General features: G+C 38.6%; 1 protein-coding gene across 3 annotated transcripts; it reads right to left on the minus strand.

Moving 5' to 3' along the window:
- Window positions 1–1,175: 1,175 nt before the first annotated feature.
- LOC125238363 (hyphancin-3G-like) lies at window positions 1,176–3,231 on the minus strand. Of its 3 annotated transcripts, none has more exons than XM_048145668.1 (3): window positions 3,070–3,231; window positions 1,501–1,648; window positions 1,176–1,352 (listed from the first exon to the last, which is right to left on the minus strand). In XM_048145668.1, the coding sequence occupies exons 1-2, from the start codon at window positions 3,166–3,168 to the stop codon at window positions 1,529–1,531; spliced, it is 219 nt and encodes a 72-aa protein (XP_048001625.1). In that variant the 5' UTR covers window positions 3,169–3,231; the 3' UTR covers window positions 1,176–1,352; window positions 1,501–1,528. The 3 variants fall into 3 exon arrangements, with proteins under 3 accessions (XP_048001625.1, XP_048001624.1, XP_048001623.1); XM_048145667.1 differs by having other exon boundaries at window positions 1,176–1,347; window positions 1,496–1,648; XM_048145666.1 differs by having other exon boundaries at window positions 1,176–1,648.
- Between the last annotated feature and the right edge of the window lie 23,249 nt (window positions 3,232–26,480).

A 26,480-nucleotide genomic window follows, 5' to 3' on the forward strand; every position in this document is an offset into this window, starting at 1 on the left:
CATGTTGTTATACAAGGTGCTCGCGAGGAACCCGCATAACTTGAACCACGCGTTTCTGAGGCAAAAAGAAAGAAAAAATGTTATATGAATTTTAAAATTTTTTGCCAAAAAAAAAATTTTTTTTTGTTTTTCTTTTACTTTTTTGGACGTATTTTCACATAAAATTTTTTTTATCCATAAAGTTGGCAATTAAAATGAGTTACTTCATTTATTTTTCTAAAAACCAAATTATTTGGAAGTTTTTCTTGTCACATTTTGACATCTATCAATGACTACTGTGAGACTATGCTCCACAATTGCGCATCAGCGCCGTTGAGAAACTTGCGAGCGGAACGCCAGCGTTCCGCGCCGGCGCACCGCTATCATTGCGCTCCGATAACGCACGCTATCAAAACGCTTTATTTGTGGCGGAGGCTTTAAACCTTGACGATGGCGAAATCAATGATGAGCCATAACATTTAAAAATAATGAGAATGAAGGGGCAAACGTTGAATTCCCATAGAAAATTTGAATTTCCGGCTATATTTAGTGCCACAATTTAACCCATATCTCACAGTCGACTTCTACGACACCCACGGGGAGAAAGGGGTGGTAAAATTGTTAACCCGTCACCAAACGGGGGCCAATTGTGGCGTAGACGAGAGGCTGGCAACTTGTCACTGCAATGTCACAATTTGGATTTGTTTCAACCCCTTTTTGCCAAGAGTGGCACTGAAACTTAGTAGTTCATGTGCTCTGCTTATCCCTTTGGTATGGGATACAGGCGTGATTATATGCATATGTATATGTATGTATTTAGTCCCAAGATTTGGTTGACCGTGACCGTACGGTAGTTACGAGGTAAGTCTTAAAACAAAACAAGCGAATTTCCAAATCACAGCAATTTTATTAAAACCTAATCATAATACACATTTTATTTCTTAACACCTAAATATTTATAATGTAATGTTTTCGATCACATGTTCATGTTCGATGTTCATGTGTTCTATGTACATACATACATAATTATACATATAATCACGCCTGTATTCCATAAATGGGTAGGCCCATTTATGGAATACAGGCGTGATTATATGTATAATTATGTATGTATGTATGTATGTATTTAGTGCCAAGATTTGGTTGACCGTGACCATACGGTAGTTACGAGGTAAGATTTCATATGGATCTTGTTATGGAAACAGCATCTTATTGACAATCAACAATAACACAGTGGTTTGCGTGGACGACGGTCGCACGACGGGCAAGCGACGGCGATGCGACGAAATCAAACGTTAGATCTCTATGAAAGTGTCCTAAGTGGGCGACATCGATGAACTATCAATGATAGGCGATGCGACGCGACGGCGTTACGGCGCAGCCACGACATTGGTCTAAGCGCGACAGCGGTGAGCGGCGGCCATACATTGGAGCGAGACACAGCGATCAGACTTTTCATTCGCACGTATGGCTGCCGCTCACCGCTGCCGCGCTTAGACCGATGTCATGGCTGGGCCGTTAGGGCTCTTTTGATTGAAAATGGCGCGTTTTACTTGTCATCATCATCATCATCATATTTGTTGTTGTAGATTTTCTGCGCGTCACGAATGACGTCCACGGCTGGTCTGGCGCTGATGATGGCATCGCGAACGTGCTGGCCGATTTTTTCCTGTAAAAAAGAAAAAAAACATTTTTTAATTTTGGCTTTGTATCATATTCGAAGTGACAATAGTCTAGTGATGTGCTGTTACCGGTAATTTGGGAAAGTAGGGAAGGTCCCTGTGAAATTAACACCTATTCCACCCATAAAAAATCCTTTTGGTGAGATTTTTTACACAGTACAATATTGACTCAAGAGCAATTTCACATTATCGTATCCGATTTCAGATGTACAGTCGCCATCAGATATACACGGTGTTTCCGGTATCACTCAAAACCTCAGACACCCCAACTGATTTTTATTTTTTTAAACTCATCTAGAGTATTCATCTTTTAATCTGATCGTTACTTTTTTTTTAATTGAATTTTTAATTTTCTGTACAGCTCTAATTGACTTTTAGCTCTACACTCAATAAAATAATTGCTAACTACCATCATAAACCATAAGACTATTTATTTGTGTACGTTACTGCAACGACATAAGGTTTACCAATAGACAGCTAAGATGTCACTGTAAAACACTTTAAAGCTTTGTCACAGTAAACTTCAAATTGGACAGGTAATCGCAGTAAGCAAATAAACTCAATATTCAAAATGACAAGGTTGTAATTAGGTACGAGTTCAATTTGTTATGACTTATGATAAACATTAAGATTAAACTGACAAACAACGTCAAACTAGTAGCGGAACAAATAATCGTCCAAGTAACCGGCCAGTATTAATACCCCTAAATACTGAAAAAAGGTAAACAACCTCCAGCAATGCGATATACACAATGTTGTATTACGAGTACAATAGAATGGGCACGTAAAAAATAACTAATAATACTAATTTAAATAAAAATATTACCCCTATCAAGATATAGCTCAATCGATTCTACTCTCGATTCTGAACAAAGTGTTTTCAGGTTTTTAGTGTTAAGTGAAACACGGTGTATAGGAGCGCCCGAGGTGCTCACAAATATCTGAACACGCCTGTATTGCCATGGCGTTAGAGGCGTGTTCAGATATTTTTGAGTACCTTGGGCGCTCCTATATATCTGATGGCGACTGTAGGACAGGCGTCTTTGACATGCTTTCTACATTCGATATCGGATCCGATAATGTGAAAACTCTTATAGTGTTAATGTGTTCCTGTTCCTGCCAGTGAGTAACGAAGGTTGCCACTATGTACTCTCAACGAGTAAGAATCTTTTATTATACTCTGACAAACTCACATTGTCAGTAAAAAAAGCGCGAAATTGAAATTCGTATAGAAGTTCAACTTTAGCTTTTAATCTATATTTTTGACAACGCACGTTATCAGCAAATACATAATATGGGTCGAATTTAACAAACAAGCACAAAGGATCGGTGTCTTTAAAAAAGTTGTTTAATACTTTCTGATACAAGTTGCTTGCCAGACTGTAATATTGCTTACGACTAAACTTACCAACTCTTTTCCAAAGTCAGGTTTAGGAGCCGCCGAGACATTACTGGCCATCGCCATCAGGCAAGCGAAAAAGAAAAACAAAACACGGAAGAATTTCATTTTGAATTTCAAAAATCGAATTCCAACGTTCCTTCAGGCTGATGTTCTGAGAATGAATTTCGAACGCTTGTGAGGTCTTTTATATATGAGACTGATGCATTTTGCCACAAGAAGTTCACTTATGACCTTTTCAAATTAAGTCAAACTAAGGAACGATACGAATGAGCAACGTTAAATTTTCATTTAATATTGAAAGGAGGTCATTTGAAGTGAACTCTATTTGTATTTAAGCAAGGGTGAACACGTTTTGTAGGATGGTAATAAAATGTTGGTTTTTGATAAAGCACGATCCAGTCATCTTGGCTAGGGAAGTCCCGTCTTTAAAAGTGATACTGAATAAATCCCTATTATTTGATCTTATTTGAATTAAAATAATGAGAATAATTTTATTGTTCTTCCATATTTATTTATTATTGAAAATTGCGGAATGTTCAATACAAACAAAGGGACACAAAAAGTAGCTTATGTTATGTCACTCTCCAACCCTTCGACTATCTCCACTTAAAAATCACGTTCATTCGGTGCTCTATTTTGCCGTGAAAGACGGACAAACAAACACACACTTTCCCATTTATAATATTAGTATGGATTTTAGTAGTAAAACTACGATCAAATTAACACGTTCCCTGTGCATGTATCATATGTGTAGCATTTTAGGGTGTACATGATACGTGCATGCATCATGGGTGATGCACGACCCCTCGTGGACATAAGGCATCGCCAAAAATTGCACGTGTGAGCTAGATGTTTTTTATTTGCGTGCACATATTGGGTACGAAAACTTTGACAGAAAACACGTGCGTCCGGAGGACATTTTCATAATGTTGCCAGGTGATGGCTGTTTAAAAAAAATATCTTTTTTATTTTAAATAACTAAACAATATTAATTATTTGCATTAATGTCACGTTATATTGAAAACAAAAGACTAATCAAATAAATTCGTAAACTGTGATGCAAGGATTCAACTATATAAAGCTCCAGATTGTCGGTTGTCAGACGTCAAATTTGGTACTGGCAGTACACATTCTGCATTTTGAACTAGAGGCGGCAAACCTGGTTCAGGCTATGTCTTAGCAAGTTTTTGCAAAGCCACGTAATCTCCAATTGTTTGATTCTGGAATCTTCAACATAATCACGATTAATAAAGTATTTTATGTCATCAATAGTCCAAGGACGATACAGGTCCTATCACCAGAAATGTTAGAACCATCAATTTGCTCCAATCCGTCCATGATCTTTTCTATCAATCCCTCTAAAATTATCTATATTTATTCATAAGTAGGTATATGGAAAAAAATAACTAATCGCATTTAGTTTTGAAGAGTATTTCATGATTAACATCCGTCTTACCAAACACTTCTGACAATTGACTAGGCATATTCATATACCAATCAAACTTTTGTGAAACTTTCTTCCTTCAAAATAAATTAATAGTTTAAAAAACACTATAAAACACGCTTTTATAAATGCACGTAAAAGCCAAAAATAAATTATGGATCGTTCAAGTTGTCTCTATTTGTGAGCTGAAGTTTAAAAACTATGTGCTTTTAATTATAATATTTGATTGTAAAAGCGTCGGGCGCTGGAACAGGAAAGACTTTTGTATAACTTGCTGATAAATCAAATTATGCTATGTTACGGGAAGGAGGTTACACAGATTGACGCGCTAACTGGAGTTGCAGCATGATTAGTAGGTTCTACATTAAACAGTCAAATCAATTAGAAGTCAGTGTTCAAAGTAGGTACCAGTTTGTCGAACTCAGACAAAATATGCGCTAGTAGCGAGGAGAGTCGACAGTCACCGACACTTAGAACGCCGCTTTTTTCCGGTAATCAAAGTACAAAAGGGGAAAGTGTCTACAGTGACAGGATGCAGAGTTCTTGTTCGTGGACGAGATATCTTTGGTTCTCTTTGGTAACCCTTAGGCGGCATATGTAAACGTTATGTTCTTATGCAACTTCATTAGCCAGGAAGTTCGGATTAGTATTTGTTTACAAGAAAGTCTTTCCTGTTCCAGCGCCCCACGCTTTTACAATCAAATATTATAATTAAAAGCACATAGTTTTTAAACTTCAGCTCACAAATAGAGACAACTTGAACGATCCATAATTTATTTTTGGCTTTTACGTGCATTTATAAAAGCGTGTTTTATAGTGTTTTTTAAACTATTAATTTATTTTATACTTTTTAGTCATTAATAATGAAATACTTTTAACATTTATACATACATTTATTTCAAGTAGGCGGATTTTACATGCCATTTGTGGCTTAACGTGTACTTATTGCTAATTGCTACTTAATAATAACTAGCGGCTACCTTCTTATTACGGTATTATCATAAAAATGTTTATACCTAGTAAGTTATCCGTGAAAGATAGACAATATAGACATGTGCCATCGCGGACTTTTAGAAGACATTAGAGAGACATACTTTCGCCATACATTGTTTTGAAGCTCTCAGCTAGTGGGATTTTGTTTGACTCGATTAGAAAATATTGTCACATTTCAACTAATTCAAACAAAATTTAAGTATTTCTTTTTTGCCGAGCCCCCCTTTATTTGCTCTTAAGGGTCACAGAAAAACCATTACCCCACTTATTTTAAATACAAAGTTGATCTTTCTTTTATGCGGGGGGCTTCGCCCCCCGAGCCCCCCTTTGTTTACTCTTAAAGGTCACAAAAAAACGCTAACCCAACTTATTTTAAATACTCCGTTAATCTTTCTTTTATGCGGGGGGCTTCGCCCCCCGAGCCCCCCTTTTCGTTGCTCTTAAGGGTAACAAGAAAACCCTAACCCAACTTATTTTAAATACAACGTTTATCTTTCTTTTATGCGGGGGCTTCGCCCCCCGAGCCCCCTTTTCGTTACTCTTAAGGGTCACAAGAAAACCCTAACCCAACTTATTTTAAATACTACGTTGATCTTTCTTTTATGCGGGGGCTTCGCCCCCCGAGCCCCCCTTTTCGTTACTCTTAAGGGTCACAAGAAAACCCTAAACCAACTTATTTTAAATACAACGTTGATCTTTCTTTTATGCGGGGCTTCGCCCCCGAGCCCCTTTTCGTTACTCTTAAGGGTCACAAGAAAACCCTAAACCAACTTATTTTAAATACAACGTTGATCTTTCTTTCATGCGGGGGGCTTCGCCCCCGAGCCCCCCTTTGTTTGCACTGAAAGGTCACAAGAAAACGCTAACAGAACTTATTTTAAATACTACGTTAATCTTTCTTTTATGCGGGGGGCTTCGCCCCCCGAGCCCCCCTTTGTTTGCTCTTAAAGGTCACAAAAAAACGCTAACCCAACTTATCTTAAATACTACGTTGATCTTTCTTTAATGCGGGGGCTTCGCCCCCCGAGCCCCCCTTTGTTTGCTCTTAAAGGTCACAAGAAAACGCTAACCCAACTTATCTTAAATACTACGTTGATCTTTCTTTAATGCGGGGCTTCGCCCCCGAGCCCCCTTTGTTTGCTCTTAAAGGTCACAAGAAAACGCTAACCCAACTTATCTTAAATACTACGTTGATCTTTCTTTCATGCGGGGGGCTTCGCCCCCCGAGCCCCCCTTTTCGTTACTCTTAAGGGTCACAAGAAAACCCTAAACCAACTTATTTTAAATACAACGTTGATCTTTCTTTTATGCGGGGGCTTTGCCCCCGAGCCCCCTTTTCGTTACTCTTAAGGGTCAGAAGAAAACCCTAAACCAACTTATTTTAAATACAACGTTGATCTTTCTTTCATGCGGGGGCTTCGCCCCCCGAGCCCCCCTTTGTTTGCTCTTAAAGGTCACAAGAAAACGCTAACCCAACTTATTTTAAATACAACGTTGATCTTTCTTTTATGCGGGGGCTTCGCCCCCCGAGCCCCCTTTTCTTTACTCTTAAGGATCACAAGAAAACCTTAACCCAACTTATTTTAAATACAACGTTGATCTTTCTTTTATGCGGGGGCTTCGCCCCCCGAGCCCCCTTTGTTTGCTCTGAAAGGTCACAAGAAAACGCTAACCCAACTTATTTTAAATACTACGTTGATCTTTCTTTCATGCTTCCCCCCTCGAGCCCCCCCCCCCCCCTTTTTTCTGTTCTTATCTTCCGGCACCATCATCAGGCCTTGAAACCTAATCGTAGTCATAGTTCATTACAAGACTTTTCTAAGAAGCCCAAAAACAGCTATGATACGATGTTCCATCATGTAGTTCCAGTTCATATCTTCCGGCTCCATCATCAGACCATGAAACCTAATCGTAGTCAAAGTTCATTACAAGACTTTTCTAAGAAACCCAAAAACAGCTATGATACGATGTTCCATCATGTAGTTCCAGTTCATATCTTTCGGCTTCATCATCAGACCTTGAAACCTAATTGTAGTCAAAGTTCATTACAAGACTTTTCTAAGAAACCCAAAAACGGCTATGATACGATGTTCCATCATGTAGTTCCAGTTAATATCTTCCGACTCCATCATCAGATCAGCTCAACAGTACCATATTATTGTATTGTCATCGGAACTACATATAGCTGCCAATTTTCATTACGCTACGACTCCTGGAAGATGGTTAAATTAGCTTCCTTAGATTCCATTACATACATAGTTACATACACGACGACCTAATAAAAGCGTGTTAATTTTATGCGGGGGCTTCGCCCCCCGAGCCCCCCTTTTCGTTACTCTTAAGGGTCACAAGAAAACCCTAAACCAACTTATTTTAAATACAACGTTGATCTTTCTTTCATGCGGGGGGCTTCGCCCCCCGAGCCCCCCTTTGTTTGCTCTTAAAGGTCACAAGAAAACGCTAACCCAACTTATTTTAAATACAACGTTGATCTTTCTTTTATGCAGGGGGCTTCGCTAACCCAACTTATTTTAAATACTACGTTAATCTTTGTTTTATGCGGGGGGCTTTGCCCCCCGAGCCCCCTTTTGTTTGCTCTTAAAGGTCACAAGAAAACGCTAACCCAACTTATCTTAAATACTACGTTGATCTTTCTTTCATGCGGGGGGCTTCGCCCCCCGAACCCCCCTTTGTTTGCTCTGAAAGGTCACAAGAAAACGCTAACCCAACTTATTTTAAATACTACGTTAATCTTTCTTTTATGCGGGGGGCTTCGCCCCCCGAGCCCCCCTTTGTTTGCTCTTAAAGGTCACAAAAAAACGCTAACCCAACTTATCTTAAATACTACGTTGATCTTTCTTTAATGCGGGGGCTTCGCCCCCCGAGCCCCCCTTTGTTTGCACTGAAAGGTCACAAAAAAACACTAACCCAACTTATCTTAAATACTACGTTGATCTTTCTTTAATGCGGGGGCTTCGCCCCCGAGCCCCCTTTGTTTGCTCTTGAAGGTCACAAGAAAACGCTAACCCAACTTATCTTAAATACTACGTTGATGTTTCTTTAATGCGGGGGCTTCGCCCCCCGAGCCCCCCTTTGTTTGCTCTTAAAGGTCACAAGAAAACGCTAACCCAACTTATCTTAAATACTACGTTGATCTTTCTTTCATGCGGGGGGCTTCGCCCCCCGAGCCCCCCTTTTCGTTACTCTTAAGGGTCACAAGAAAACCCTAAACCAACTTATTTTAAATACAACGTTGATCTTTCTTTTATGCGGGGGGCTTTGCCCCCCGAGCCCCCCTTTTCGTTACTCTTAAGGGTCAGAAGAAAACCCTAAACCAACTTATTTTAAATACAACGTTGATCTGTCTTTCATGCGGGGGCTTCGCCCCCCGAGCCCCCCTTTGTTTGCTCTTAAAGGTCACAAGAAAACGCTAACCCAACTTATTTTAAATACAACGTTGATCTTTCTTTTATGCGGGGGGCTTCGCCCCCCGAGCCCCCTTTTCTTTACTCTTAAGGATCACAAGAAAACCTTAACCCAACTTATTTTAAATACAACGTTGATCTTTCTTTTATGCGGGGGCTTCGCCCCCCGAGCCCCCCTTTGTTTGCTCTGAAAGGTCACAAGAAAACGCTAACCCAACTTATTTTAAATACTACGTTGATCTTTCTTTCATGCTTCCCCCTCGAGCCCCCCCCTTTTTTTAGGGTTCCGTACCTCAAAGAGGAGAAACGGAACCCTTATAGGATCACTCGTGTGTCTGTCTGTCCCTCTGTTACAGCCGATTTCTCCGAAACTACTGGACCGATTTACTTGAAATTTGGTACACATATGTAAACCTGTGGCCCAAAGACGGACATGTAATTTAATTAAATGAAATTTAATCATAGGGGTCACTTTTGGGGGGTAAACTTGAAAATTAAAAATCAAAGTTATTAAAACTATATTATGTTATACACGGTGTTTCCCGTATCACTCAAAACCTCAGACACCCCAACTGATTTTTATTTTTTTAAACTCATCTAGAGTATTCATCTTTTAATCTGATCGTTACTTTTTTTTTAATTGAATTTTTAATTTTCTGTACAGCTCTACTTGACTTTTAGCTCTACACTCAATAAAATAATTGCTAACTACCATCATAAACCATAGGACTATTTATTTGTGTACGTTACTGCAACGACATAAGGTTTACCAATAGACAGCTAAGATGTCACTGTAAAACACTTTAAAGCTTTGTCACAGTAAACTTCAAATTGGACAGGTAATCGCAGTAAGCAAATAAACTCAATATTCAAAATGACAAGGTTGTAATTAGGTACGAGTTCAATTTGTTATGACTTATGATAAACATTAAGATTAAACTGACAAACAACGTCAAACTAGTAGCGGAAAAAATAATCGTCCAAGTAACCGGCCAGTATTAATGCCCCTAAATACTGAAAAAAGGTAAACAACCTCTAGCAATGCGATATACACAATGTTGTATTACGAGTACAATAGAATGGGCACGTAAAAAATAACTAGTAATACTAATTTAAATAAAAATATTACCCCCATCAAGATATAGCTAAATCGATTCTACTCTCGATTCTGAACAAACTGTTTTCAGGTTTTTAGTGTTAAGTGAAACACGGTGTATATCAAATGAAAGAGCATTTTATGAGCATTTGAAATATATTTTTTTTTAATTTTTAGTTTTGGTACTTTAGAAGTAATTTAAGAAAATAGACAAAAAATGACCATTCCCCCCCCCTTATCTCCGAAACTACTTAGCGTAAAATTTTCATAAAAATACACGAGATAGCCCTCTACCTGTAGATTACAGGAAAACCTATTAGAAATCTACAGTCAAGCGTAAGTCGGACTTACGAGAAAAAAACTCAAATTAAGATTTTCACTCACTGACGCTGCAAGCAGTTACTAAACGTCTTAAAATTTTGTAAGCGTGATGGACAGGTAGAAAGAAATTCATTTCTGTCTTTTTCTTTTTAGAAATTGTTCAATTTTTTTTTTCATTTGCCAAAATGACTTAAGTTCCTACTAAAAAGGAGGCGCTTAAGACCGTTTGTAAGTGGACTGAGCAAAATTTTGTTCAAATCGGTCCAAAAAAAGGTCTCTGTTGACGAAAACATAGAATTTGTGGCAACGACAGCCCAAATCTGAAGTCCATTTTGCTCTATCTCTTATCGTTTCCGAGATATATACGTAAAGTCTTGAAAGTGCGAAAAGTTAACTTTGCCATCACAGTCGTTCAGGCGCTCATGAGTTCTTTGTATGGAAAAGTCGAAAACCGACTCGCACTTGACCAATGTTCATAGAACGTGTTGTGGTTTTTTACGCGGGTCCGCGACTGACGACGTTCGAATGTTTTGTTCGGAAATGTTTGAGGGTGGTTTCTTTGAAACGTCCCCGGTGGCGGGTGGTTCGACGGGCGAAGGTCACACGCCGCACGCGACGGTCTGTATTCGTTTTGTACAATAGCAACGGACGGCGGGTGGCGTCTTGATATGGAAAATGACTGACTTCACTAAAGATAATGATGAACTCATTAAGGTAATACTAGAGAGGACACTGCGAGCAAAACTTTTGCGCTACAAACATAAGTCCATTGGACTTATGTTTCTGCAGAGATTATGGATTTAGTAGATATGTCCACCCCATACAAAAAAATGCGACCGCCTAAAAGCACGGCAAATCTAGATGGCGTTACTACAAATTTCTTGTTGCCTTGAGATCACTGTTAGATGGCGTTAAGTGTCACTTTAGAGACATAAATCTTTAAAAGAATATAATGAATTTTAGGACTCGTAACGCCATGCATGTACTAGATTGAAAGTTAGTTAATATTTCGCCACCATTTCTATCGCTTAAATAGCTCAGTTATAGTAGCGTAAGACGATGGACGCGGCCCTGACGTCGTGGGTTCGATCCTCGGTAGTGAAAATCTTTTTTTTCTTTTTTTTTTAATATTTTATACCCTTTTCAACCATCTCCTTTTAAATAGTGATTTTTTTAAATATTAGATTCACAACCCATTTCATTGAAATTTTGTTAGACACATGTAATGCAATAAGTTTAAAAATTGTCTTTCAGTATTAGTATTGATGGAAGGTAACCTAAGGTTCAACATCGTACCCATCGTACCTACTAACAGCAATACTCTGTCTTAACTAACCATAGACGTTATGCTCTTGTAATAAGGATTACAAATGTACAGTGACAGTTGTCCAGTTGCATGTACCACATTGAAAGTTAGTCTAGATATATTAATATCGACAATTACAAACCGTCAGCAGATGTTGCTTTATAATATAGGTAATTAATAAATAAAGATTTTTTTTGAGTGTAGGTGGATATTGTCGATTTTGGTTTCGCTCAAGAACCTTTGCGAATACGTTACAGACTAAGGTGTAAATTATCTACGCATTTTGTTATGAAAAACGATACAATATACGGCTTAAACAAAACGCGGAATATAAATACATAACAAAAATTGCCTTGTGTTGCTTAATTCCGTGATTCAATATTATGTATGTATTTACAAAAGCTTTGCCGCCATCCACGTCTTACTCAGCTTTAACATAAGACTGAAAATCACTTAAACATTAGTCTTTAGAGTCAAAATCTTTTTACTATTTTTACAATGAATGAATGACAAGTCTAGCTAGGAGGTTTTCCACGAACACCAGAGTTTGCGCTATGTGGCTATATATGTCACTCTATATACCTGGATAGGAGTAAAAGAGAAAGATGTCCGCAATGTGTTAACCCAGGTGACAGCAGTAAGCCCTCAGTACTAGTACTGTCACTGGCTGTCATGGCCAACCTACTGCGTTTCGATACTGGTAAAATATCGAAGTATCATTCATTATGTTCTTTTTGTATCTAGGTTATTAATTATATACGAATATCAAAATATCAAAATGATGATAATTGATGAATATCAAGATGATTTTTAGTTTAAAGCAAGAAGATAAAAATATTTTCAGAAATATGTACCTACTCTTTTTATATAACAAAACGCATCCATCAGTCAAGCGCCGTATAGCCATCATCTTCTATTTCTAAATTGATTTTTAATAATAATTTACTAAGGTCTAAATCAGTTTACGACCAAACTAGAGTTATGCGACGTTGCAGTCAGCAGTCTGGCAACGTTGCATTTTTAAGTAACAAAACATTTAATATTCATTCAATTTGTCGTGAAAAGTCTTCATGACTTACTACTCATATTATACCTATAAGTTACCTAATTTCGTCACTCTGATTAAGTAGAAGTTTGGTGTGGCGGTCAAAGATACTGCTTTTTAGCTGCGATAACTTGAGCAGCAGACGAGGTTCGAATCTCACCGGGAGACCTTGCTTTTTTGTGAATCTTTTTTTATTTTTTTATTTAATACTTTGTGTTTGATTTATTTTTATTCATTATATTTGATGGGAAAATAAGTACTAATATTTCATATCTCAGGTTTGACATGTTTTTACACCCCGAACTACCAATATTCCATGTTTTATCAATCTGGACCAACACTTAGTATGGTAATGAAAAAACTTTTCAAAGAATTTGGTGAATAAAATTGGCCTATTAATATAATTATTGTTTTATTCCCCAATAATATACACTTTGACAACTTTAGTCTCATTCTGATCATAGTGCCGTCTGACTCTGTCGTGCTGAAATTATGTAGTTGTTTGTGGTAAAACATTTTTATACTACTAAAAATGAAATAATCAGAAAGTAATACTTCCGTCTTAGTGCGTTATCACATTATCCGATCCGGTATCAGATGTAGGACCGATATCGATATCCAATATATTTAAGCCGCTATCTTATTTGATTTTTGCCTTTAAAATTCTTCCTTCATCCGACATCGCGGATAGGATAATGTGAAAACGCACTTAGAGTTGTAATATTTTACCTAGCATATTTTGGTTTTACTGGAATGTACGTTCAAGATAATTCAGAATTATCGTTAAAACTTAAAAAAAAAATCAAAAACCATAAAATTAAAATAAAACACAAAAAAAAACTGTTATCTTCACTTAGTGTCTCTCCGCCGGGATTCGAACCCGTGATCTCTGGATTGAAAACCAAACCAACTTCAACCGTGACCATAACGTGTCTTGACAATTGGCCCGAAATTCGCCATCATCTAGCTTTCACTAATGTGTCAGGCGTTTCGATGTTCCTGCTGAAAAGTAAATACTTAAGTTAGTAAGTTGCACCTGTCAAATGATTGAAGAGAAAAACGTGAGACGGATGTATGGGATGAAAAGTCTGTACTGTATTGGAAAGGTGCAGGGTGCAAAGCGGGTGGAGGGGGTAACTAAAAGGATCACAGCCAGCGCTCACTATGGCCAAAATTGACATTCCTGTCACTGACTTACGCTGTCAAATCCATATTGCAGTAAACATTTTCGAGATAAATTTAATATGGGCCTAGTAAAATTTGTTATGGTGAATTGTAATAACACCAAGAAAAATAGCGACTAAATTCTAGCTATTTCCAAGACTGTGGTGGAAACGAAACCACCGTTTAAGTGGATAATTGCCGTAAGAAGAAAAGTGTCATCTAACCTCTGATTATTTAAAGTGCATAATCATTTGTTACAAGTATTGAATTTACGGTGAATTTATAATGCAAACTTTATTGGAGGTAGAAAAGCCGATGTGGAAGCCAATCCCAGTTACGAGTATGTTCCAAAATCATTTGAGTTGTTCCCTCATGTCTGCTCCTGTGTACAAATCGAAACAGATTGACAAAAATGCGTAAACATCGAAGTTTCAATGGGATGAAGGAGCACGAAAACAAGAAAAGCAGAAGCAGGCCATCCACTAAAGGCTTATCACATTTTAAATAAATTTCCTGAGAACTTATTTCATCGCATTGATGACTATATATTTGTTGTGATATGGTAAACCTCTAATATTTTCAAGTAAATGAAACAAGTTTTTGTAACGTATATTATAATTAAAAGTTATTATAGCTAGTTTCTTTTTATTTTACTATAAACCCTGTACCCTGTCCCTGAATGATATACAATAGTACCTACAGTTAGCCTATGAAAATGACATATCAACAATTTCAAAAACCAATGATTTATTTATACTTTATTGCACATAAGTTCAAATGGTGGAATAATGTCTTCAATCTCTAGAAAATGCCCAGCTAGAACCAATTTCTTGCCTTTATTCATTGACCGATATCGCATATATTATGTTTTTTGATTTTCGCCTTTGAAATCCTTCCTACATCCGATATCGCGGATCGGGTATAATGTGAAAACGCACTTAAGGTTGTAATATTTTGCCTATTCTGGAATGTACGTTCAAAATAATTAAGAATTATCGTGAAAACTTACGCAAAAAAAATCTAAACAAATAAAAAACCATAAAATAATAATAAAACCCAAAAAAACTGGATATCTTTACGTGTGTCTCCACCGAGGCTTGAACCAGTGACCTCTGGATTGAAAAGCGAACGAACTTCTGATGAGACCATAACGTGCCATGACAATTTGCCCGAAATTCGGTATCATCTAGCTTTCGCTACGTGTCAGGCATTTCGATGTTCCTGGATAATAAATTAATAGTTTAAAAAACACTATAAAACACGCTTTTATAAATGCACGTAAAAGCCAAAAATAAATTATGGATCGATCAAGTTGTCTCTATTTGTGAGCTGAAGTTTAAAAACTATGTGCTTTTAATTATAATATTTGATTGTAAAAGCGTGGGGCGCTGGAACAGGAAAGACTTTTTGTATAACTTGCTGATAAATCAAATTAAGCTATGTTACGGGAAGGAGGTTACACAGATTGACGCGCTAACTGGAGTTGCAGCATGACTAGTAGGTTCTACATTAAACAGTCAAATCAATTAAAAGTCAGTGTTCAAAGTAGGTACCAGTTTGTCGAACTCAGACAAAATATGCGCTAGTAGCGAGGAGAGTCGACAGTCACCGACACTTAGAACGCCGCTTTTTTCCGGTAATAAAAGTACAAAAGAGGAAAGTGTCTACAGTGACAGGATGCAGAGTTCTTGTTCGTGGACGAGATATCTTTGGTTCTCTTTGGTAACCCTTAGGCGGCATATGTAAACGTTATGTTCTTATGCAACTTCATTCGCCAGGAAGTTCGGATTAGTATTTGTTTACAAGAAAGTCTTTCCTGTTCCAGCGCCCCACGCTTTTACAATCAAATATTATAATTAAAAGCACATAGTTTTTAAACTTCAGCTCACAAATAGAGACAACTTGATCGATCCATAATTTATTTTTGGCTTTTACGTGCATTTATAAAAGCGTGTTTTATAGTGTTTTTTAAACTATTAATTTATTTTATACTTTTTAGTCATTAATAATGAAATACTTTTAACATTTATACATAAATTTATTTCAAGTAGGCGGATTTTACATGCCATTTGTGGCTTAACGTGTACTTATTGCTAATTGCTACTTAATAATAACTAGCGGCTACCTTCTTATTACGGTATTATCATAAAAATGTTTATACCTAGTAAGTTATCCGTAAAAGATAGACAATATAGACATGTGCCATCGCGGACTTTTTGAAGACATTAGAGAGACATACTTTCGCCATACATTGTTTTGAAGCTCTCAGCTAGTGGGATTTTGTTTGACTCGATTAGAAAATATTGTCACATTTCAACTAATTCAAACAAAATTTAAGTATTTCTTTTTTGCCGAGCCCCCTTTATTTGCTCTTAAGGGTCACAGGAAAACCATTACCCAACTTATTTTAAATACAACGTTGATCTTTCTTTTATGCGGGGGCTTCGCCCCCGAGCCCCCTTTGTTTGCTCTTAAAGGTCACAAGAAAACGCTAACCTAACTTATTTTAAATACTACGTTTATCTTTCTTTTATGCGGGGGCTTCGCCCCCGAGCCCCCTTTGTTTGCTCTTAAAGGTCACAAGAAAACGCTAACCCAACTTATCTTAAATACTACGTTGATCTTTCTTTCATGCGGGGGGCTTCGCCCCCGAGCCCCCCTTTTCGTTAAGGGTCACAAGAAAACCCTAACCCAACTTATTTTAAATACTACGTTGATCTTTCTTTTATGCCGGGGCTTCGCCCCCCGAGCCCCCCTTTTCGTTACTCTTAAGGGTAACAAGAAAACCCTAACCCAACTTATTTTAAATACAACGTTTATCTATCTTTTATGCGGGGGGCTTCGCCCCACGAGCCCCCCTTTGTTTGCTCTTAAAGGTCACAAGAAAACGCTAACCCAACTTATCTTAAATACTACGTTGATCTTTCTTTCATGCGGGGGGCTTCGCCCCCCGAGCCCCCCTTTTCGTTACTCTTAAGGGTCACAAGAAAACCCTAACCCAACTTATTTTAAATACTACGTTGATCTTTCTTTTATGCGGGGGCTTCGCCCCCGAGCCCCCTTTTCGTTACTCTTAAGGGTCACAAGAAAACCCTAAACCAACTTATTTTAAATACAACGTTGATCTTTCTTTTATGCGGGGGCTTCGCCCCCGAGCCCCTTTGTTTGCTCTGAAAGGTCACAAGAAAACGCTAACCCAACTTATTTTAAATACTACGTTAATCTTTCTTTTATGCGAGCCCCCCTTTTCGTTACTCTTAAGGGTAACAAGAAAACCCTAACCCAACTTATTTTAAATAACACGTCTATCTTTCTTTTATGCGGGGGCTTCGCCCCCCGAGCCCCCCTTTGTTTGCTCTTAAAGGTCACAAGAAAACGCTAACCCAACTTATTTTAAATACTACGTTTATCTTTCTTTTATGCGGGGGGCTTCGCCCCCCGAGCCCCCCTTTGTTTGCTCTTAAAGGTCACAAGAAAACGCTAACCCAACTTATCTTAAATACTACGTTGATCTTTCTTCCATGCGGGGGGCTTCGCCCCCCGAGCCCCCCTTTTCGTTACTCTTAAGGGTCACAAGAAAACCCTAACCCAACTTATTTTAAATACTACGTTGATCTTTCTTTTATGCCGGGGCTTCGCCCCCCGAGCCCCCCTTTTCGTTACTCTTAAGGGTAACAAGAAAACCCTAACCCAACTTATTTTAAATACAACGTTTATCTATCTTTTATGCGGGGGCTTCGCCCCACGAGCCCCCTTTGTTTGCTCTTAAAGGTCACAAGAAAACGCTAACCCAACTTATCTTAAATACTACGTTGATCTTTCTTTCATGCGGGGGCTTCGCCCCCGAGCCCCCTTTTCGTTACTCTTAAGGGTCACAAGAAAACCCTAACCCAACTTATTTTAAATACTACGTTGATCTTTCTTTTATGCGGGGGCTTCGCCCCCGAGCCCCCTTTTCGTTACTCTTAAGGGTCACAAGAAAACCCTAAACCAACTTATTTTAAATACAACGTTGATCTTTCTTTTATGCGGGGGCTTCGCCCCCCGAGCCCCCCTTTGTTTGCTCTGAAAGGTCACAAGAAAACGCTAACCCAACTTATTTTAAATACTACGTTAATCTTTCTTTTATGCGAGCCCCCCTTTTCGTTACTCTTAAGGGTAACAAGAAAACCCTAACCCAACTTATTTTAAATAACACGTCTATCTTTCTTTTATGCGGGGGCTTCGCCCCCCGAGCCCCCCTTTGTTTGCTCTTAAAGGCCACAAGAAAACGCTAACCCAACTTATATTAAATACTACGTTGATCTTTCTTTCATGTGGGGGGCTTCGCCCCCCGAGCCCCCCTTTGTTTGCTCTTAAAGGTCACAAGAAAACGCTAACCCAACTTATCTTAAATACTACGTTGATCTTTCTTTCATGCGGGGGGATTCGTCCCCCGAGCCCCCCTTTGTTTGCTCTTAAAGGTCACAAGAAAACGCTAATCCAACTTATTCTAAATACTACGTTGATCTTTCTTTCATGCGGGGGGCTTTGCCCCCCGAGCCCCCCTTTTCTTTACTCTTAAGGATCACAAGAAAACCTTAACCCAACTTATTTTAAATACAACGTTTATCTTTCTTTTATGCGGGGGGCTTCGCTCCCGAGTCCCCCTTTGTTTGCTCTTAAAGGTCACAAGAAAACGCTAACCCAACTTATCTTAAAGACTACGTTGATCTTTCTTTCATGCGGGGGCTTCGCCCCCCGAGCCCCCCTTTGTTTGCTCTTAAAGGTCACAAGAAAACGCTAACCCAACTTATTCTAAATACTACGTTGAACTTTCTTTCATGCGGGGGGCTTCGCCCCCCGAGCCCCCCTTTTCTTTACTCTTAAGGATCACAAGAAAACCTTAACCCAACTTATTTTAAATACAACGTGTATCTTTCTTTTATGCGGGGGCTTCGCCCCCGAGCCCCCTTTGTTTGCTCTGAAAGGTCACAAGAAAACGCTAACCAAACTTATTTTAAATACTACGTTAATCTTTCTTTTATGCGGGGGCTTCGCCCCCCGAGCCCCCTTTTCGTTACTCTTAAGGGTAACAAGAAAACCCTAACCCAACTTATTTTAAATACAACGTTTGTCTTTCTTTTATGCGGGGGGCTTCGCCCCCCGAGCCCCCCTTTGTTTGCTCTTAAAAGTCACAAGAAAACGCTAACCCAACTTATCTTAAATACTACGTTGATCTTTCTTTCATGCGGGGGGCTTCGCCCCCCGAGCCCCCTTTGTTTGCTCTTAAAGGTCACATGAAAACGCTAACCCAACTTATCTTAAATACTACGTTGATCTTTCTTTCATGCGGGGGGCTTCGCCCCCCGAGCCCCCCGTTGTTTGCTTTTAAAGGTCACAAGAAAACGCTAACCCAACTTATCTTAAAAACTACGTTGATCTTTCTTTCATGCTTCCCCCTCGAGCCCCCCCTTTTTTCTGTTCTTATCTTCCGGCACCATCATCAGGCCTTGAAACCTAATCGTAGTCATAGTTCATTACAAGACTTTTCTAAGAAGCCCAAAAACAGCTATGATACGATGTTCCATCATGTAGTTCCAGTTCATATCTTCCGGCTCCATCATCAGACCTTGAAACCTAATCGTAGTCAAAGTTCATTACAAGACTTTTCTAAGAAGCCCAAAAACAGCTATGATACGATGTTCCATCATGTAGTTCCAGTTCATATCTTCCGGCTCCATCATCAGACCTTGAAACCTAATCGTAGTCAAAGTTCATTACAAGACTTTTCTAAGAAGCCCAAAAACAGCTATGATACGATGTTCCATCATGTAGTTCCAGTTCATATCTTCCGGCTCCATCATCAGACCTTGAAACCTAATCGTAGTCAAAGTTCATTACAAGACTTTTCTAAGAAGCCCAAAAACAGCTATGATACGATGTTCCATCATGTAGTTCCAGTTCATATCTTCCGGCTCCATCATCAGACCTTGAAACCTAATCGTAGTCAAAGTTCATTACAAGACTTTTCTAAGAAGCCCAAAAACAGCTATGATACGATGTTCATCATGTAGTTCCAGCTCATATCTTCCGGCTCCATCATCAGACCTTGAAACCTAATTGTAGTCAAAGTTCATTACAAGACTTTCCTAAGAAGCCCAAAAACAGCTATGATACGATGCTCCATCATGTAGTTCCAGTTCATATCTTCCGGCTCCATCATCAGACCTTGAAACCTAATCGTAGTCAAAGTTCATTACAAGACTTTTCTAAGAAACCCAAAAACAGCTATGATACGATGTTCCATCATGTAGTTCCAGTTCATATCTTTCGGCTTCATCATCAGACCTTGAAACCTAATTGTAGTCAAAGTTCATTACAAGACTTTTCTAAGAAACCCAAAAACGGCTATGATACGATGTTCCATCATGTAGTTCCAGTTCATATCTTCCGACTCCATCATCAGATCAGCTCAACAGTACCATATTATTGTATTGTCATCGGAACTGCATATAGCTGCCAATTTTCATTACGCTACGACTCCTGGAAGATGGTTAAATTAGCTTCCTTAGATTCCATTACATACATAGTTACATACACGACGACCTAATAAAAGCGTGTTAAAAATAAATAGTTAGTCAGTTCCACCTGTCAAATTATTGAAGAGAAAAACCTGAGACGGATGTATCGGATGACAAGGCTTGCAAATTTATTAAATATAGATATGTGCCAAATGGGACTATGAGCGACATCTATCCATTTCCGCTGCAAACAATAGTTTCGTTTTGACAGTCGCATTTTGTGGTACGGGGTGGCATAGTCTGTATATATGTAGTTTGTGGTTTCTGCCTGCACACAAATAAAATGTAAAAATGCCTTCCTGCGCAACAAGATGCTGTTTAAGCCATACGAGAAAATCGAATAAAACTGACGTGTCACATTTCATCGGTTAGTATGCACGCTATGTTAATCGATCTTTATTTAAGTAATTATTTCAATGAAGGGACGCGCTCCTCAAACGCGAAGCTATCGCTGCCATTTTGTTGAACGAAATCATAGATTAATCGCATCATAATCGCACAGACTTGACATGTAGGTAATGAAGTATAGTAATTGTGATTATATTCTGTTTGTAATATATAAAAGAGAAATGTTAAATTTATTTCACGTTATACTTATGAATACTACACAGTTCTAACACGAGTTGTAATCGATATTTTCATACAATAATAACCTATGATTTTCTTCAAGGGCAATTAAAGTAGGTATATGAAAAAAATCAATAATGTATTTTTGTCTCACTTAGTACAACTTAAACATAGCACAATGTATGATAGTGCTAAAATTAAACTGCTTACCCCCTTATTCATAAACGTTCACTAAAGTTATCAAGCCGATAAAGTTCGTTTGTCCCTTTCTATCACACCAATACGCCGAAAAGGGACAAACGAACTTTATCGGCTTGATAACTTTAGTGTGCGTTTATGAATAAGGGGGTTAGTATTTTACAAAAAGTATAAAAAAAGGTCTACACTAAGAGTGTCGCGTCTAGGTGGTCATTGATTCAAGATTCAATAGTTTATTCATGGTAAACACATAATTATCTACATAAGTATTATATACAATTTTACAATTGATATTAAAAAATGTATGACGGGTTTACCACGAAATGGTCCCGCCACAGCATAGATGCTGACCCAGGGGTCAGCGCTGATCTTCCGGCGAGACCACTTTGTGGGCCACGAACGCAGCTGTACGGCCTGCCCCTCCGAAACATCTGAACGCGGCCACAATTGCGAGGCGGTATTCAGCGCCATCTAGACTGCGGGTAGGTATACATTTTTACATAAAAAATAATAAAAATGGCCGGTCAGGTCGTACAGCGTGCCAATGAGTTCGAGTACATTATAATCTTAAATAACAAGTAATCAAGTGCGAAGTACATAATTAGACGTGTGTTGAATTACATTCAAGTGAGTTTTTGCAACTAGTTATGAAATAGGCTTGGATTTACGTTGTACACATGAACTGTCACGATTAAGGTCTGAATTACTAGCTAAAAGAGAGAAATGAGTAATCCAAATTCGTGCAAAAAATATTAATTTATTTAAATGTCGGAAACGAGAAATTTAATGATTAAATTTTGAGCTAATTTAGGTCGTAGGTTCTAGTTTTTATAAATTCACACAAAATCCTGTCTACACTGCGGTTAGGTACTCTCGCCTGGTTTGTGCCGTCGGTGGGGGGACGCCCCTCTGGAAATGCAGCCGACCGTAGGTACTCAGGGGCTGTCCGAGGGCTCTGCAAGGGAGGTCTGCTCTGCCTGGCGAGAGTAGCGATGGTGGTGAGGTGGCTGTGGTGGAGTCGACACTCCAAATGACAGCCCGAACCTTGGACCCTGGAACGCGTCATCCAAAACCATGAGAAAACAGTCCGGCTGCATGATTTGTGAACATCCTCGGCAAGCGGAAGGAAGAGAAAGCACCTAATATGTAGCAGTGATGCCGTGGATGTTCACAATCAGAATCGGAGATTACATTTTGGAAAGATGATGCAGCAGTTTACATTTTTAAAATGAGGGTGGAAATAAATTCTGATGCAATACCGTTACAACGAAATGATTGTGCAAAATAGTTTACAGTATTTAGTATTTAATAGGTTGATGTTTGAGGAAGATATTTTAAGCACTAAAATTACAACACAAAGTCTTTTAATCTAATAAGCAAAATTAACTACATCTGAGTTATTAAATGTACCACTTACCCAATTTGGGGTTTATTACACTCGCGTTACTATAAAAATATTAACGTTGAGCACTTCGACGAACGTTTAGAGACGACAAAATATTTAATTGGTTACATGTCGAAACGATGCATGTATAAAGACCGATATTAATGTGCCGTGCGTTCTGTATCGAATGAAGATCGGAAATGGTCGCGCGGCTAAGCGCCGCTGTGATATAGGTGTCACCAGATGTGACAAACAAAAGGACTAGTTGCCGGGGCGCTAAAATGTTGCACGCGATATTATTCTGGGAGCGCTAAAACGGCGCCGACGAACACTGTTGCACTTTGTTTGTTTAAAATAGATGTATATTGTAAATAGTTATAAGTATTAGCTTGTAAAATATATAGTTTTAAGAGGTACATTTATTTATGATTTTATTTATTTGAGTGATAATAGTTTCATGTAACGTATAACGTTACAGAACATATAACGAAAAATAGCTACTAGTACATGAAAAACTATTAAACATGCAGAGGTGGATGCCACGACACGGAAAAGGAAGAGAAACACAATAAAACTTAAAAGTGAAATACAGTAAATAACATTTAGTAATAAAGAAGAGAGAACATTAAAACGGGTAACTATATTATTATTACTTGCTTATCATTAGTAAACATGTCTAGCATAGCCTACGTTAAATATAACAAGACAATTAAATAAATAAATTAATTAACAAAAACTAACAAGATAAATAAATTAACAAAAACTTGTGTCATACGTTAAAGCTTCCTGTTGCCGCTGGTGTTGATCAGGTCTTGGTCAAGTCTTAGGCCGTTTTCACATTATCCGATCCGATATCGGATGTCGGAAGGATTTCAATAGAAAAAATCCAAGATGGCGCCTGTAATGTATGGGATATCAGTCCGACATCCGATATCGGATCGGATAATGTGAAAACGCACAGTTTACTCTATGACACGGTACCTCCCCACGCATGCGCCGCGCGCTGCCGGCCGGAGCACAGACTTTGTTTGGGGTGTAATTTCTAGTATGTTAGTAACTTAGTACATAGTAATTCATTGGATGAATTGTACTTCTGTGAACTGTTTTCGATATACTTAATCGAATATATGATGTAAATTTTTCTTTACTACAATGAAAGTGTTTGAGTACCAAGTTAAAAATTTCACTTTCTTTTTGCCGGTTTCATACAAAAATATCGTTTGACTGTCTCTTTTTTTGGGAAATATCAATATTTATATGGAAACGGATTAAGTCGCGTATAATCTTCTTCCTCTAAGAATTACAATGTAAGTATTTTTGCATTCATTTTGATCAGAGCACAACACAACAGTTCAAAAATCAGTCTACCAGAGCTTCTGAGTTCCGTCGCCGACGACGGGTGACCAAGGATCAGAAAACCCACGCACCCGCGACCGACAGCGTGTGGCACAGCGGCACATGCGGCTCACATCCAAACATTCCAAACGCCGCCGGGCGCGTGTGACGGGCCAGAGAAACCAGGGCCTTAGGGCTAGGTGATTATCGCCGCGCCGCAGAGGACGCGCTGAGGGGGGGGCGGTGCCTACAGCAGTTGTAGTTGTATGCATACCTAGCTCACGCACACAGACGCGCCGCTGGCGCCGCCAGGGCGGCTCACTCCGCTATCCTATCGCCGCGCTACAAGTATATCCTGGCGGCCGCGAGCTGTGGCCGCGAGTTCGCGGCCTACTCAGGGGTGGCGCACATTCTCACGGAATGCACGTTCGCACTTTCTATTGTTACTTTACGTCGCGAGGTTTTTTAAGCGATGTCCGCGGGTGGAATGGCTAATAATACTTAATTAAATAGACATATTGAATAAAATAAATACCAAAAGATATTCTTATACAGATCTACTACTGATTAAGTCCCACGGAAAAGTTCAATAAGGCTTGTGATGTTGGAACCTTGAACAAAAATATATAAATACAGCGTATATACCTAGAAAGTACTCAAGACTTGAATATAATAATATAACATTTAATGTGAGTATTAATTCGTTTGGATCCATTGGTAACCCTATCACCGGACGCCGCGCACGTGCGGCTCGTTTCTTTGTAAGAATGTTGTAGGTATTTAAAAAGGCGACATTTCGGAAACATCAAAGCAGTGGGCCTTCTTTACTTGTGCTATTATATATTCTGTGGCGCCGCGCCGGTGTCCACGTGCGCTCTCTGCAGTGTGCGCTGCCGCTGCCACGAAACGTTTACCTACTCCGTGTAATACTGATAAAAGAAAGTATTGACATGAATTCACACGTTTCGGAAATGACTGTAGGTATTTTAAATATTTTAGCACAATATGTTTTTTGCCTCTTATTGCCTATTATACAATATAGGTATACATACCTACTATGGCAACTCTATCACAGCGCAGAATATGCAGAAGCCACATGGTGGTCTGCGACAGAAACTCAATAGACATTTTCAGAGTTTTTAAAATAAGTACCTAAGTAGGTACGTGAAGTAACATGGTAAATTAAAAAAATATCATTAGATACTTATTGCGAAGGTGTAAACAATTTCCTTCGTTTTGCCACATATCAATAATTACCTATCTATATTAAATTCATTAATCCGTATACAACTATACATTACATTTTTACAGTACGGTAATACTCACCCCGTTATTCATAAACGTACACTAAGTTATCAAGCCGATAAAGTTCGGTTGTCCCTTTCCGACGTATTGGTGTGATAGAAAGGGATAAACGAACTTTATTGGCTGGATAACTTTAGTCTACGTTTATGAATAAAGGTGTTAAAATTTATAGCTACGAAATTTTACATAAAACACCTACTTTAAAATAAAATAAAAAATGTTGAATTTGGTTAACATTATAAAAGACCTCACGCAAGCTGTGCTAATTAGTTCGCGAATTCGTCGAGAGATGGCGCTAAACACAATTATGCTCATTAGAGAACCTATACTTCTAGCCTAGCCCAGTCTTTAGACTTATGTGAGTAACGTAAAAGTACCTAATAGTTTTGTAGGTACGGAACCCTCGGTGGGCGAGTCCGACTCGCACTTGGCCGGTTTTTTCTGTTCTTATCTTCCGGCACCATCATCAGGCCTTGAAACCTAATCGTAGTCATAGTTCATTACAAGACTTTTCTAAGAAGCCCAAAAACAGCTATGATACGATGTTCCATCATGTAGTTCCAGTTCATATCTTCCGGCTCCATCATCAGACCTTGAAACCTAATCGTAGTCAAAGTTCATAACAAGACTTTTTTAAGAAGCCCAAAAACAGCTATGATACGATGTTCCATCATGTAGTTCCAGTTCATATCTTCCGGCTCCATCATCAGACCATGAAACCTAATCGTAGTCAAAGTTCATTACAAGACTTTTCTAAGAAACCCAAAAACAGCTATGATACGATGTTCCATCATGTAGTTCCAGTTCATATCTTTCGGCTTCATCATCAGACCTTGAAACCCAATTGTAGTCAAAGTTCATTACAAGACTTTTCTAAGAAACCCAAAAACGGCTATGATACGATGTTCCATCATGTAGTTCCAGTTAATATCTTCCGACTCCATCATCAGATCAGCTCAACAGTACCATATTATTGTATTGTCATCGGAACTACATATAGCTGCCAATTTTCATTACGCTACGACTCCTGGAAGATGGTTAAATTAGCTTCCTTAGATTCCATTACATACATAGTTACATACACGACGACCTAATAAAAGCGTGTTAAAAATAGCTTAAACAAACGTAGGCCACATATATAAAAACAAAAAGAACGTCAAATTACTTAAAAATATGTATATAAATATAGGAGTGATGCACTCAGCAATGAGATAGTACGTGCATGCATCAATTGTGGGCACTAGTTTAGAAGCCTATACGTGTGTGCATCA

Source organism: Leguminivora glycinivorella, chromosome 23 (assembly GCF_023078275.1).
Source record: "Leguminivora glycinivorella isolate SPB_JAAS2020 chromosome 23, LegGlyc_1.1, whole genome shotgun sequence".
Taxonomy (NCBI): domain Eukaryota; kingdom Metazoa; phylum Arthropoda; class Insecta; order Lepidoptera; family Tortricidae; genus Leguminivora; species Leguminivora glycinivorella.

Bases quoted from the DNA above. Each gene is read 5' to 3' on its own strand.
- LOC125238363 (XM_048145668.1), bottom strand. From the start codon at position 3,168: ATGAAATTCTTCCGTGTTTTGTTTTTCTTTTTCGCTTGCCTGATGGCG. The intron at 1,649-3,069 runs GTAAGTTTAGTC...TCTTTTTTACAG, and splicing joins CTGACTTTGGAAAAGAGTTG to GAAAAAATCGGCCAGCACGT.